The sequence below is a fragment of the Copadichromis virginalis genome, linkage group LG13, assembly GCF_057382275.1.
Source record: "Copadichromis virginalis isolate Kocher_CV1m ecotype Utaka linkage group LG13, C_Virginalis_male_GT1.1, whole genome shotgun sequence".
In the NCBI taxonomy this organism is placed as follows: Eukaryota; Metazoa; Chordata; class Actinopteri; order Cichliformes; family Cichlidae; genus Copadichromis; species Copadichromis virginalis.
The window spans coordinates 4,797,268-4,811,398 of record NC_140630.1 but is presented as its reverse complement, the minus strand read 5'-3'; the positions used below and the strand labels follow the sequence as shown (position 1 = coordinate 4,811,398).

General features: G+C 40.4%; 2 protein-coding genes across 3 annotated transcripts in view; one reads left to right on the top strand and one right to left on the bottom strand.

Annotated features, from left to right (window-relative positions):
- Positions 1–14,131, top strand: part of nrg3a (neuregulin 3a) — a 342,937-nt gene that overhangs the window by 66,692 nt on the left and 262,114 nt on the right. The window lies entirely within an intron of this gene.
- On the bottom strand, positions 11,401–12,009 carry LOC146695109 (uncharacterized). The gene has a single exon (XM_085477012.1). It carries the CDS (start codon positions 12,007–12,009, stop codon positions 11,401–11,403), a length of 609 nt encoding a protein of 202 aa, XP_085333138.1.

Here is a 14,131-nt window from a genome sequence, read left to right as displayed (position 1 = left end):
ACAAAAAATTGCATTTTTTTCTGTGATATAATATGCCATGCTACAGCATGCTTGGTGTAATGAATTGCTGTTGTGTGCAGTTGGTGGAATAGCAGTATTAGATAGAGAATGTCTTGCTACTGCACTGCTTGGCTGTCACTGAGGCTTGTCCCTGTCAGCAAGATAAATGACATTCTAGCTACACTGCTATTAGCTTGATACCTGAGAGACAGAGACACTGGTGATGCCCTTCAAATGCTGAATACGATCAACCCTCTGTGTGTCTGTTTATTGTTAGAAGGGCAGTCTGTGTGCATATGTGGTTCCAGGTGTATGTATGCTCATGTCACGACATGGGAGCATGCAATTTGCAAACATTGTACCTGTATTCTTGCATTTATGCATCCAGTTTACCCATTTTAATTTAGCAACATGTGCAAAAAATCCCGAGGGCCAATTATTTTAGCCTCCAAAGAAAAAAAAATTGACCACAATAAAGAGTAGGGTCAAAGGAGGCGAAAAATATGCAAGCATTTTATTTTTTTCTATTGGCTGGCAACAAAGTATCAGGACGTGACCACACGGTAATTAACATGTAACCACACACAAGCACAAATGTGGGCAACAATGTTCGCCACTTAAGTAGGTTACGTAGTAGACGCTTTAAACGCTCCCTGCAGAAGTCTAACTCAGGCATAAGCAGGAGCCAGGTCTCTGTAACTACAGTGCATGTACAAGTATTAATGCTTAAAGGGCTACGTCGCAGGGGGGAGGGTGGAGCCTATTCCAGCTGCCATAGGGTGAGTTTGGATAAGCCGAAGAAAATGGATGAATGGATGGCTGATTATATTGCCTTGGAGTAAGCATTATAAACGCACGCGTACACACACACACACACACACACACACACACACACACACACACACACACACACACACAATTATTAATGTAATCAATAGAAAATGTCCAGTATATCAGCACGATAATGTCTGCATTCCCTCAGGGCTGGCCACCAGAGCCGATTAGGGCCACTGAAGACTGCTTGTGATTCAGCCAGTTGCCTTGCAGCATGTTTCAGAAGCTGCTCTCTGCTCAGCTGAATATACATGCAGGGTCTGTTTTTGATGTGAACTGCTTCAGGCTGGAGAAAAAAATTATAGCTGGTAAATTTCAAAATTGAAATTTTTTAGTGATAATTACACTATTTGCTTAGAATTGCTGGATATCTGTGAAAGCGTGCAACACTAAGCAATAAAATTATCTCTTTCTTTGTTAACGATGCTTTTTTTTTTTTTTTTTTACATTTGATGCCTATTTATTTTATTTAGATTAAGTTGACATATTTATGTTTGAACTCTGCACTACTTCTTCTTGTCCTTTTTTTCTTTCTCTCTCAGGGATAAAAAAGTCTGAACTCCTTGCTCCGTCCTCACAAGCTCTTCCAAATCCTTGATGAAAGCAGAAGCGAGCTGCAGCAATTACAAAACAAATATTAGCTCCAGTGACAATTCCGATGCCAAACACCACCTATTTCCTTTGGCACTAAGCGAGCGCAAAGCTGCCAATGGCCTCACTTTTAGCCCATAATACCACTTCCTGAGGACCACACACTCAGAGTTAATAATGCGCTGGTAGCTGACTGTTGAGGCTGCCAAATCTCAGTAGTGACCACAGCTTCGCTACCATCTCCCTCAGCCTTTGCCTTCAGGTGGGGAACCTGACCTTTGTGAGCAGCCAGCTGGAAAATGTCAGTGCCACGTAAACTGTTAGCGATCTCAATTTGTGATGGCATTTTCTGAAGCCAGACCCTCAGGCCGCCACTGTGTTGTTGTAGCTTGTGCATGTGTGCGCATTCATAAGTGGTTATTTACATGTTTGTGTCAGTATGTGGTTGTCAATTCTGGCTTAAAAACAGCTTGACGGATCTGATGGAGGTGTGGCTTTGCAGTGTGCTCATTCTCTCCTTTACTGTTTTTGTTTTTAATGTTTCGCTTTCCCCTTGATACTTTTGCTTATCTGACTATTTTCTCTCTTAAAAACAGTCAAGTTTGCATTTTAACTTCTGACACTTTTCACTTACTTTTCCAACTTTATGTAAAGCCTTGGCTCACAATCACTGGCTATGATTTAATAAACTCTATGTGCAATATATATCTCACAGATTAACATTGCAATCACTGACCTAGTTTATCTGGCAAATATACAAAATAAACAGCAGATAAAAAGATTAACAGCCTTCTCAATTAGAATATGATTCCTTTCAAAGACTTAAGTATGAATCAGACTGTCTAGTCGGTCCTAAAAGCTGAAAATTTTCTGTGTACAGTATGATAAACTAAATCCCTTAGGCTGTTTGGGCCTATTACTGAATATCTGGCTTTGACTGCTGAATAATGAAGACGGTCTTCACAGAGCTGGGTGAGTCGACTGATACAATCTTAATGTTGTCAAATCCGACAAACAAAAGGCAGGATATCAGCTGAGCAGATGAATGTGGTCCTTACAGAAAGGGATGGCCTTGCAGATGGCAGTGCCATAAATGGCAGAGAGGACTATTTTGAAGTGAAGACGTTTCCTGCAATGTGCTGTGCTCCAGCAGCTGTTTTGTGAAGACGTTGCTACATTTTGGACAACCTCAGTCAACCTATAAGATACACTCCTTTTGAAGCTGATACAATCCTTATTCTTACATTTCACATTGTTGAGTGTGATAGCTTTTGTTGGCTCGGTTACAAAGTAGTAAAATGCAATACTTTCAGAACATTTTATTCAGTGCATTTGCAGCTTTATTTAAAGAAAAAAAGCCAACAAAGTGCCTTCCCTTTGTTTTCTTCTGTACTTCTTGAACACGTTTACCTATTAACTAAGGACTGCTTGATCTCCTAGCTATTTCCCACTAGAGTTCACCTTGTCCAATTTCTTGCCATTACACTTCTTGGCTGTGGTTTCCTGAATCATGCTCCAATTATGGGAGAAAGCACAGAGGGTGATCATGCTGTCGAGCAGCGTCCATTTCAGGATTTGAGTGCTAAAAATCCTGGGACAAGAGAGACAGTGTGAGGCTGAGATGGAGGAAACTTCAATTAAAACTTCCACCTGAATAAGTCATGTCTTTCTAATAGACTTCAGGAAATAGCCATGAATATATAAAGAGGAAATGCATTCATCAAATCCTTCTTTCTGGTCACACAGTGAGAGGAAGAACTGAGAGGGACAATGAATGAAATATGTTAGAGGGCGCTGCAAAAGCTTTCAGGCCGACTTGGAGATGAGAAAGAGAAACTTAGAACGTAAAGCAGACAGATTTTAGATGTATACTGGCAAACTTTATCATCACCCTGTGGTAGAGAAAGATAGATGCATGGGAAACAAGACAGGGATGGTCAGAGATGTGACAGCAGAAGAGGCTGTGGAATCAAGGGCAGTGTGGTGAAGGCTTTTAGGGAAGTGACCTTTAAGAAACAAGTGTTGGCGGTAATGGCAAACTGACATACAAAGAAAGTTGAAGGAAATCTGTTTGCAAGGCAGATGTGGGTTGAGCAGATTTGTTGAAAGTCAAAAAAGCTTGTATTCTTGTATCGACTGAGGGATGTCGACTCATATAAGGGACGCATATACTTTTGCTACAGTGGTTTTACTTCTTGTTAACACTACATTTTGCCTTGAGAGCATTTCAGAATGCTTTGTTTCCTCATTTTTTTCTTTCAGAACTTTTGGCTTTGTGTGCTTCTTTACGCAAACTGCAGTGCAGGAGCAGACTTACTTTCTCTGTCTTTTCTTCTTGGTCTTGGCATTCTCATTCATGTTCTGTTTGACTGGCTGATTGAGTGATTTGTCAGAGTCTGGTGCTGGCTTGTCTGGGTCTGCATGAATATTCCTGGGATGATGGAGGTCCCCTGGAGCCGGGGTGCTGTCAGGGGGTCGCTGTGACAACTGATGGGACTTACTGCTGACAGATGACTTTGTGAGAGAGGGAACAAGAGAGCGAGAAAGGCCTACAAGTGTCTTCTGACATCTACAGTATATCTCAATCTTCATCCTCAAAGTATTGGCTAGTAGGCACAACAAAAAACACAGAAATCTTGAGCTGCCCCCATACTGAGAAAACTACTATGACAGGACAGTGGTAAAATGTGTTTACATTTTACCAAAATTTACCATTTTACCAAAATATTCTTTTGGGCAAGTGTTTACTTGCCCAAAAGAATATTTTTCGTACCCTTTTCCTCAATTCCTCTTGTTGATTCTCTGTATCTGCACTTTATTCATTTGGCAGTTATAGAGGGAGGGCTGCCCTCAGTGATAGATTAGTTTTTACCATCAGTGAAGACAAGATGGAGTGTACCAATTAACATGGCTTTTGACAAATTAACTTCAAGACGGAGTTCACTAAGGGACCAGACTGCCTGAATGTATAATATATGATGTTTATTATGAAAGATGGTGGTCTCAAATGCTTGCAGAGTGAAAGAATGAACCGATGGATAATTGTAGAATTTTGCAACAGTTTAGCTTAGGCTTTTAGAGCCTGAGGTTTCAGCCTCTTCCACTTGATGTTTAATGCAACAGTAACCAAAAGTAAAGAACTGAGAGAGCAAGTTGCAGAGTGTCTATGTGTGCTACTTCCTGCTTAAACCACTTGAGCACCCTTTCAGTTTCTGTGAAATGAATTACAAATTTAGTCAGTCAGCCAGCAAGGATGGTGGTTTATATGCTTGTTTCTGACTCAAACCATCCATGGATGAAAACATTGTTTACTGCCAGTGAAAGCTAAATGTTTTCGATGTCAATGAGCAAATTCTGGTTGAACAAATCAGAATTTACTTTGGTTCACTGAGAAACTGACAAAAAGGAAAGACAAAAGGGAGAAAAATACCCGTATTTTTGTCTTTAAAGAATGGAAAAGACAATGCAGCAACACTCACAACAGGCTCTTCTGCCCTTTCCCTAGAGCAGTAACTTGGCTGCTTGGATGGAGCTGAAATGGGCAGGAGCAAAGAGACTGAAAAAGTACAGCCAACAACATCCCCAACGGGGTGGCTCTCCGTGACATTTCAGCTGTGGCTTGAGAATGTGTGCTAGGGACATGTAAGACTTCTGATGCATCTGCATGTACACACAACCATCTCTGTATATAAGCATCTTTCTGGTTTTCTCGTTTTCATGACATCGTCAGAGACGTGGGAAAGACTGGCATTACATGTTTCCAGCATCAGATCAAACATTATAACAAACTGTAACACAAAGCAGGCAGCTGAAAGCTCAGAGCCTGTGGTTTCTTCTAAGTACAGGACACATGAAAAACATGAGCTCTCTCTGTGCAAAAGAAACAATGATGAAACAAACTGCATTAGGTTGTGTCAAGCCTTTTCTGCAGTGAATCATAATGTTTAAATAGCATGACTATGTTACATTTAATCACACATACTGGGCTTGTTTAGACTTTTCTAAAACAAGGAGGCAGAAATAAAAATGTAAAAACACATTTTACTTGTCTGCCGTCATCAGAGCAACCTTTGCCTGCTTCTTTGTCAAAGGTCACACAGCATAGTGTACAAAATTAGTCAACCAAGCCAAATTTAAAAGTATGTAGCTAGTTATGAACATATTTTAATGTATTCTTACAAATTTAATTGAAAAAATGCTTTGCAGGGACAGACAGAGAAATAGACAGACCACCCAACACTGAAGCCTGAAGACACGATGTGTTCATGTGTGCTGAAGGCCATCATTGTACGAACATGCGTGTTTCCCTCTCCTGTGGTGCTGCTACAGGGACATTTGACTATACAGCCAGAAACACACCAGAAGCAGTTGCAATAATTAGCTGGAGTGGAGTTGCAGAGAAACGTGCAATTAGAGAAAGAGACATAAAACCAGCATTAGAAACAGTGGAAACATGTCTCCCATTCACAACATACAAGACAGAACATTCAGGATCCGTAATGTTCAACACAAAAGATGCTTATTTTAAATGTTTACACAAATTAAGTGTCTTCAGCCAAGTACCCAAGAAAGACATGGCCTGGTATAACTATACAGCTGCATACAGAAAGTATTTGCATATCTTCTACTGATGCTAGCATTGGTGTTTAAAAATTCACTGACCATCAGAGAACAAACTGAAATATTTCGCTAATGTTTGATACCTTCCTCAAGTTAAGAAACTGTACAGCAAAAATGTACAGTAAGATTTGCCAAAGTTCTTACACTATTCCTTATTGACTGCACTTAACGCTAAAGACCAGCAGAGATAGGATTTAAAGAGGCATAAAAAAGCTCTTCAGACAGCGTTTAAGGAGCTACGTTTGTATCTTTATTATGATGGTGTAATGGTTAACACATTCACTTGGAAAGCAAAAGGTTGCTGATTAGACTTGAGCTGGAAACACATTCCCTTCTGGGGTTGCATCAGAAATAAGCGCCTGGTGTAAAAACTCCCCTTTATGGGTGGCTGGAGCTTAGGTGGCAGAGCAGATCAACCACTAATCAGAAGGTCGGTGGTTCGATCCCAGGCTGCCTCCTGGCTGCATGCCAAATATCCTTGAGCAAGATACTAACCCCATGTTTGCCTACTGGTGGTGGTCAGAGGGCCCGGTGGCGCCTGTGTCCGGCAGCCTCGCCTCTGTCAGTGCGCCCCAGGGCAGCTGTGGCTACAATGTAGCTTGCCTCCACCAGTGTATGAATGTGAAAGTGAATGAATAGTGGTATTGTAAAGCGCTTTGGGTGCCTTGAAAAGCGCTATATAAATCCAATCCATTATTATTATTATTATTATATGACAAACATCTTAAAGTAGGCTTCAGGTGTTGCTGAACAGCTAATAGCTAATAGTAAAATATAGCAATAGCTCTGCTATATCATAACTACTGCAGATACAGACACTTAAGTTGATATGGAGGTCATCAAGTTAGCATTTAGCTTGTGGATTCCCATTAAAAAAAAGAAAGAAACGCAGCACAAAAATGATGAATGACACTTTTCTGCCTGCATAGTGAAAACATATGAAAAATATATCATGGACTCTACATAAAAGATTAGAGGCAATATCTAATGAAAAACTCTACATCAACTGCAGCAATTGAGATAGTAGTGGCAAAGTTTTAGGTATTTTTTAAAGGTGTAAAGAAAGATTTTAAAAAGACACAAGATTTTTTTTTATTTGACAACAGTGAGACAATTAGTTGTCAGAACATGTGAAGTGATCTGACAAGTTGAAAACAAGTGCAGGTTAAACCTCATATTAGGCATGTATAGAAGAAAAGAACCTTTATTAAATGTTCATTGCATTACAATTCTGCATGACTTAATACCTATGAGCAAATTTTACCAGCTTCATGTAGTGAAAATAAACGTTCAGACTGTATGTAATCAGCAGATAATTAAATGAATATTTTTTTCTAACACTGTGTAGCATGTAAAACTTTTGAATTTCTCCCCACATCTCTCAGAAAGCTGATATGAATCTTTAAGTCAACAGAAAGGCAGATGGAACAGAAGAAGCCTGACAAACTGCCTGTTAGCTTGACAGTGTTTTGGCTGGGTTCAGTCTGTTCTTGCATAATTATAGCTTCTCACAGCAACCTAGATAAAATTAAAATCTGGGATGTTACAAAATGACATTCCCCAGGCTCAGATATTCTGTTATATATACAATTACTAGGATTTGACCCTATATGAGCAGACTGTTTCCATAACTATTATACTGCCACCTCTTCTAAGAACTGGCCAGAAAAGGAAGCAAGGTCATTTTTAACACATGCACATGCACACTGTGGATGAAGAGACCAGATGGATGCTCTACACTAGCTCGCCTGCACACAGCACTCATGTGACCCTGGCCACCTGGGCTCCGGAAGGTGACAGCGTGTCTCTTTAGGAGCGCACACACACAAGCACAGAGATGTCAGCATGAACACTTGTGTGTGCACACTTACCTGCACAGATAACACTCCCTCCCCCCCCCCCCCCCCCCCACCAAAAAAAATCATTTGAATGACAAAAGTGGCTCAACTAAGATGCCCGTGCATGTTGAAAGCATACAAACTGTACTTCGATATTATCAGTCATAGTTTGAGGGAAACAGCCTGTAATGATGTGAAACTTAATTTGATTTTAGGGAAACAGTTTCCAAGCTATCATGGGTTAATGAAGCAGTCAAATCTATTTTCTTTGTCAATACAACATGGAGGAATTAGAAACAGACAAGTGTAACAGCCACAGTGTGACACAGCAGCTGCAGTGATATCTGTCGGTCCAGTTTGACAACTGGCAGCCTCAATTCCCAGTTTTAAAGAAACTGGCATGGGTACATGTGTTCATTAGAGGTATAATATGTAACATTTATATAACAATGTTCAATACAGTCCTATAGTAATTACCACTGAAAACGGATAAGCAAAAATGTATATGAAATCCTAAATCTATCTTAGTTATTGCTTTGTGTGATGAGCAGTCGATGTAGTTAAATTTCATGATCTCACTGCTTTGACAAAGATCCCACATGTGCCACACATTGTGTTTTCCATTTTCTGTCGTAGCCAAACATGAAACAAATGCATATATACATAATTAATATCTCATTACTGTGCGCATAGAGCACACAATGCATGCTTTCAGAGGGTGTTTTTGTTGATGAGATGCAGTATATGTTGCATGTGATCTTATGAGGGAGGCTGGATGATCGTGTGTGGTAGAAAACATACAATACAGTAGCTTGAAAAGTTAGAACAGGTAATCTCCTATAAGAGTTATGAGTGATGTTTGATTGACTGCAGTCTTGTCAACTGAGATTTTCTTTGTTTATATATATGAAAAATTTGTAGAAACTATTGCATCTTCAACATAAAGCAACAGAGTGACTTGATCCACTACATTAAAAAATACATGCAGTATTTTAAGCTGCGTCATGGCATTTTCTTTTTTTCGTCTGAACAGATTGTACAGTTTTGTGCCAGGCTTGTTAAAGGCTCACAATGTCTAACTCAAGCTGAACCTTTTCTGATATATTCCCTGTTTAGTTGTACCAGCAAACAGCTAAAGAGTAAACGTGTCTATCTACTGTATGTCAAAGACATTCCCGTCCCTGAAACGTGCCGTCAAAGAAGGCCATCTGTGCATCTGCGTATGCATCCACAGGGATAAGAACTGGAACTGGAGAGAGAGAAGTACTATAGTGAGCAAGCCAAACTAAGAGCTTCTGTCCTGGCTTTCAGTGAAGATAATGACAGTGCAGAGAGCATAAGTCTTTCAGAGTGGTCTATTTGCCGACACTGCAGGGAAATAAAGACAAATTGGTCCAACTATCACTCCTTTCTTGTGCATCCCATCTGCTATATACTTTCATCTCATCTTTCTGAGGCTTCCAGGAATGCTGTCTTTCTCCCTCTCTTTTTCTCTCCCTCATTTCTCCATGCAACTGGGGAAGATGCCATTTGATTACAATCGAGTCTTGAAACAGTGAATAATGCTGCACTTCCTACAGACAACAAAAGACTAATGGTATAGATTTTCTAGTTGTGTTATCTCAGGTCTTATCTCAGGAATAACAATTACCTTCTGGGTGAAAAAAGACTTATTTCAACATTTTATCACTAAAATTATCTGATTTTCACAGAGTTTAATTAAACTTATTAAAGCACCTCTGCCTCAGACATTACCTTTGTTAAAAAAGGTTACAGATGCTTCAAATATTGTCATATATCTGCAGAAAAATGCTGTTAGTTAGGATTACTGTAGAAGTCAGTTCCATGTCACTAGAGACTGGGATGAAATGTACAAGAGCATTTCTGATTACGTATATTTCCTGTCACCAGAATTTAGAAAATCCCTTGAGCTGAACAGTGCATTTCAGATAAAAAAAAGGGGCAATAACAAACTATGTACACTGCTGGGAAGTGAATGCACAGGCGGCAAGGATAAAGTATATACACAAAAACTGGGTAAACAGCTCATATTTGAACTCATTTATCAGAAACTTGTGCACTCCTTTGGGTTCCACCTGCTGTTGTCTGCAGAAGCTGAGAGACTTCTTTCCACAGATATAAGACTGAGAGACAGAGGTGAAAAGCAGGAGGAGGATGGGAGCAGTTATAAGAAGTGACAATGAAAATAAGCTCTGGATATTCGCTTGTCGCACCGACATCTTTTTTTCTTTCTGAGAGAAAATGGCTCGAGGAAAGAAACACACATTGTAAGCCTCAAAAATGCCTTCAAATTCACGAGGACTGGCATTTGATCCCCACAAAAACAGTGGCGTGCCACTGCTTTGTCCTCACAAAGATGTTTAAACAAGTACACACACACACAAATTTACCAAAAAACTAAACCAAAAACATAGTGGATGAAAAAAAAATGTTATTAAGTCAGTTGCCCTCCTGCTGGAAGTCAGTATTTCTCTGGTTTTCATTATTATTATTTTTCTTATTTTTTAGCATTCTGTTGCCTTGATTCTGATAATTGGGCGCTATTGTGATGTTAGCAGGTTGTCAAGGTAGTGAGAGTAAACAAAATAACCCCTACTGTGCTAAAAAGAAGAGAAAAGGTTTCTACTGACCACTTGCCTGTTTTCGTCGTTAGCTCCATCTATGTGTGTTTGTGCCTGCGTGTATTATGGAAAGTCAAACAAGAAAGAGATTTGAGATTGAAAGCAGAGTTTGGTTACAAAACAATAATAAGTGATTTGTTTGTGGGGGGCAAGAAGTTCAAGTTCAAGTTCAAAGTTTATTCGCCACATGCAGGTTGCCCTGCAGTGGAATGAACCCGCCCCCCGACCTTACACACACAACACAGACATCACATGGGGATATAAGTCAGAGAACAGTTGCATTACAGAAAAACCACTGAAATGGACACTACAATGGGAAAAGTACAAGAAGAAAAAAAGAGACCCCTACTCATGCTGGGCTACAGGAGGACAGCATGAGAACAAAAAACAAAAAAACTCCTCTGCACAGAAAAGCACATAAACGTCCACAGTACAACATTATAGAGCATGTGACCAGCAACAGGGATGGGTAGGGGATAAGGAGTAATCCCAGGCAACACAGCAGCCATCCTGCCACTGCGCCGACTCTCCAGCGCGGGCCCAGACCCGCCTCGTGTTCCCAGGAAGCAACAAGCATCGAAGGCATTGGAAGGGGAGGGGGGATGTGTGAATGCTTATCAGTGTAAGTGTATGTGTGTGCGTGTCCATAGTTCAGCTGAGAAAGTGTCCTTCACCCTATCAGGCTAAGTAAACAGTCTGCTAGCCAACCCAGGTGGCCTTGCACGGGATGGGAAGAATAGTCATCACACAGTCGTTATCAGGGAGTTTTTGTTCGGCTCCAGCCTTGAGCCTGCAGCTGGCGCCGTGGTGTCCGCATGTTGATGTCGTTGATTTTTCTTTTACGCGAGCAGCTCAGGAGAATTTCAAGCTATTCTTTAACACTCCGACACTGGTCTCTCGATCTCCCGTTGGAGAGCCGCGAGCCTCCCCATGATGGTATCAAACTTCTGTTCCGTGGTGTTGTCATTCTTTTGATTCTGAGATCCCACAACTGCAGTGAGCCGTTCTGCGATGTGATCCAACTTTCGCTCAAGGGTCTCATATTGAAGAGGCCTCTCTTTGATGTATCCCATCATACGCTCAATGTTGTTATTTTGAGTCTTCACGGCAGCCGTAAGCGTCTCCAAGGTGTTAACCATGCTGCGTTCGTTGTGAGAGGTCGCGCCTCGTCCCATCGCTTCAATTCCAGCGGGCAGCCTTGGGGGGGTTTGAACAGCCGGTTCCGCTCTCTTATTTCTCCGATAAGTCAGGGCCAAGCCAGCTCCGATCAGCAAGAACCCTGTTATCATGGTTCCGAATAGGTAGATACCTTCAGCGTCCTCGATCGACAGTCCCGCCAGGCACGTGACCCTCCAGTTCTGCCACCCGTCCATCTTGTATCCGGCAGGGAAAGTCCCTCCAGGGCACTCGGGCTCTCCCGAGCTCAGACTTCTCGTTGAGAAAAGGGTGTCAATAGCATTCAGAGACCAGTTGATCAAATCCATAATTCTCTGTTAGGTTTTAGAGAACGACAGTGAGAGACTGTTCGAGGGAAAGTAATACACATGAGACAAGACAAGGACACAAGAGGCTAAGCAGGGAATATAAGGGTAAGGAGGAGAGGAGAAAAGTGCGACCGCCTTCGCCAAGAGCCAAGAAGAGAGGGTGTGAGTCCATAGGTGTGAATGGTTGTCTGTGTCTGTGTCAGTGTTAGCCCTGTGACAGACCTGTCCGGGCTGACTCTGCCTCTCGCCCTAAGACAGCTGGGATAGGTTCCAGCAACCCTGACAAGGTTAAATAGAAGAGAATGGATGAATGGTTTGTGGGGGGTAAATGAGGACGGGGCCAAAACAAAGTCTGCTATGGTGTATGCTACAGTTGGCAATCATTCTTAGCTGCGACTTGTGTAGTGATTGTATGGCATCATATCAAACTCAGCTTTAAAGGACTGCCATCCTTCGCTGTGATTATTTCTCTGTAATGGACTTTTTGAGTTTAACCTCTCTATTTGTTGAGACCTTAAAAGAATGACTTCACAATCTACTCAAGAAACTGTGACTTTTACGTTTACAAGCACAGGCTTCTTGGTGGTCGTGCACAAACCTATCGTCTTTCCTTATGTGGATACTTCCTTAAAGAGGGGTTTATATGAAACTGTGAGATTTTAACTTCAGAACTGGAAATCCATGGTTCTCCGTAGCATAACACTGATACTCTTTTACACCAAACTTGTCGAAACTGTGTTGAAAGTAAAGGCTAATGTCAAACAGCATAAACTTACAGAGCAATCTACTGTGTGTTGTATATTGGTCTTAATTATTTGTAGGAGTTTGGGTATTTTTTTAATTTATCAATTAATTAATTGTTTTAATGTGAACTGGTGCTGTGATAATTTCCCTGCAGGGACCTCCCCATGTGATTAATAAAGATCTATTCTATTCTAATGCAGAATCACGTGACCCGTACCTGCCGGTGCAGGCTGAGTCGTGAACGTGTGAGATGCTCTTGAAGAATGAAGACAAACGTTTTTTTTTCTTTCATAAAAAAAATATTATAATGATTCCTCGTGCAATAACAAACAGTAGAGAATTTATTTTTAGTTTAGTTTATTTATTTATTTGTCAGTGATGATGCACAAAACAGGAAAAAGAAGTGCTTTGTACTTAATTTAGCAGTTCATTTCCATCTGCAGTCCCTGGGTAGGGAGGCACAATAGTAAATATAAATTTCAAATATATATCTAACGCACTACATCGACTGCTCTGTTAGGCTGGGAATTCACGATGGACAAAACCAAACTGCATTGACTAATTTATGTGAAGATTTTTATATAGCATTTTTTTATGGGGATGACAAAGTAATAATAATCTATTATTGAGAAGCACCGCTCATAGACCTACCAGTGGCATCATTTTATGTTTATTTTATTTTTCCAATTTTTCGCTGTTGTCATTTTGATTGTTGATGCAATGTACAAAATGTTTTAAATAACAATCTATTGATTTTAATAATGTGTAGGCATAGGACAACTACTCCCCATTACCAGTTTAAAGAGAACAATGTTGTTTTACAAACAGTAAAAGAAAAAAATCAAATCGCTGAGACATGGGAGCTGGAAGCCAGATGTTTAAGCTGATCATATATGGTACAGCGAGAGACCATCTGATTAATCCTTAATCTTTTGTGTATGGTATGAAAGCAAATAACAAATTTATCATTTCACTTAACAAGCTTGCATGAAATTCGTCAAACGCCAAACTTAGATGATAAACAAGGTATGCAAGATTAATACGTCACCAAGGAGGTGCAAAAGCGTGCTGGTATAAGCACCAATATCCTTATATATGTCCATTCTTTGTAGTTTCAGATATAAACGTTTATCTTATGGAAATCAATATCATGCACTGTTTTTCATAGCCAAATTCACTGCAGTGGTTCTTCAAAATCAGTAGTATTTCTTATTTTGAAGTATTCTTGCAAAAGAGGTCATGTTTGATAGTTTCGACTTTAATTGATAGCACGCTGCAAGTGGCAACATCCAAAGTTTCCTTTTGAAGTGAGAGGGTAAATTCAAAAAACTGTTTTGCTTATAAAGTACTACCTTAAACTTGGAAAATTAATGTTTCT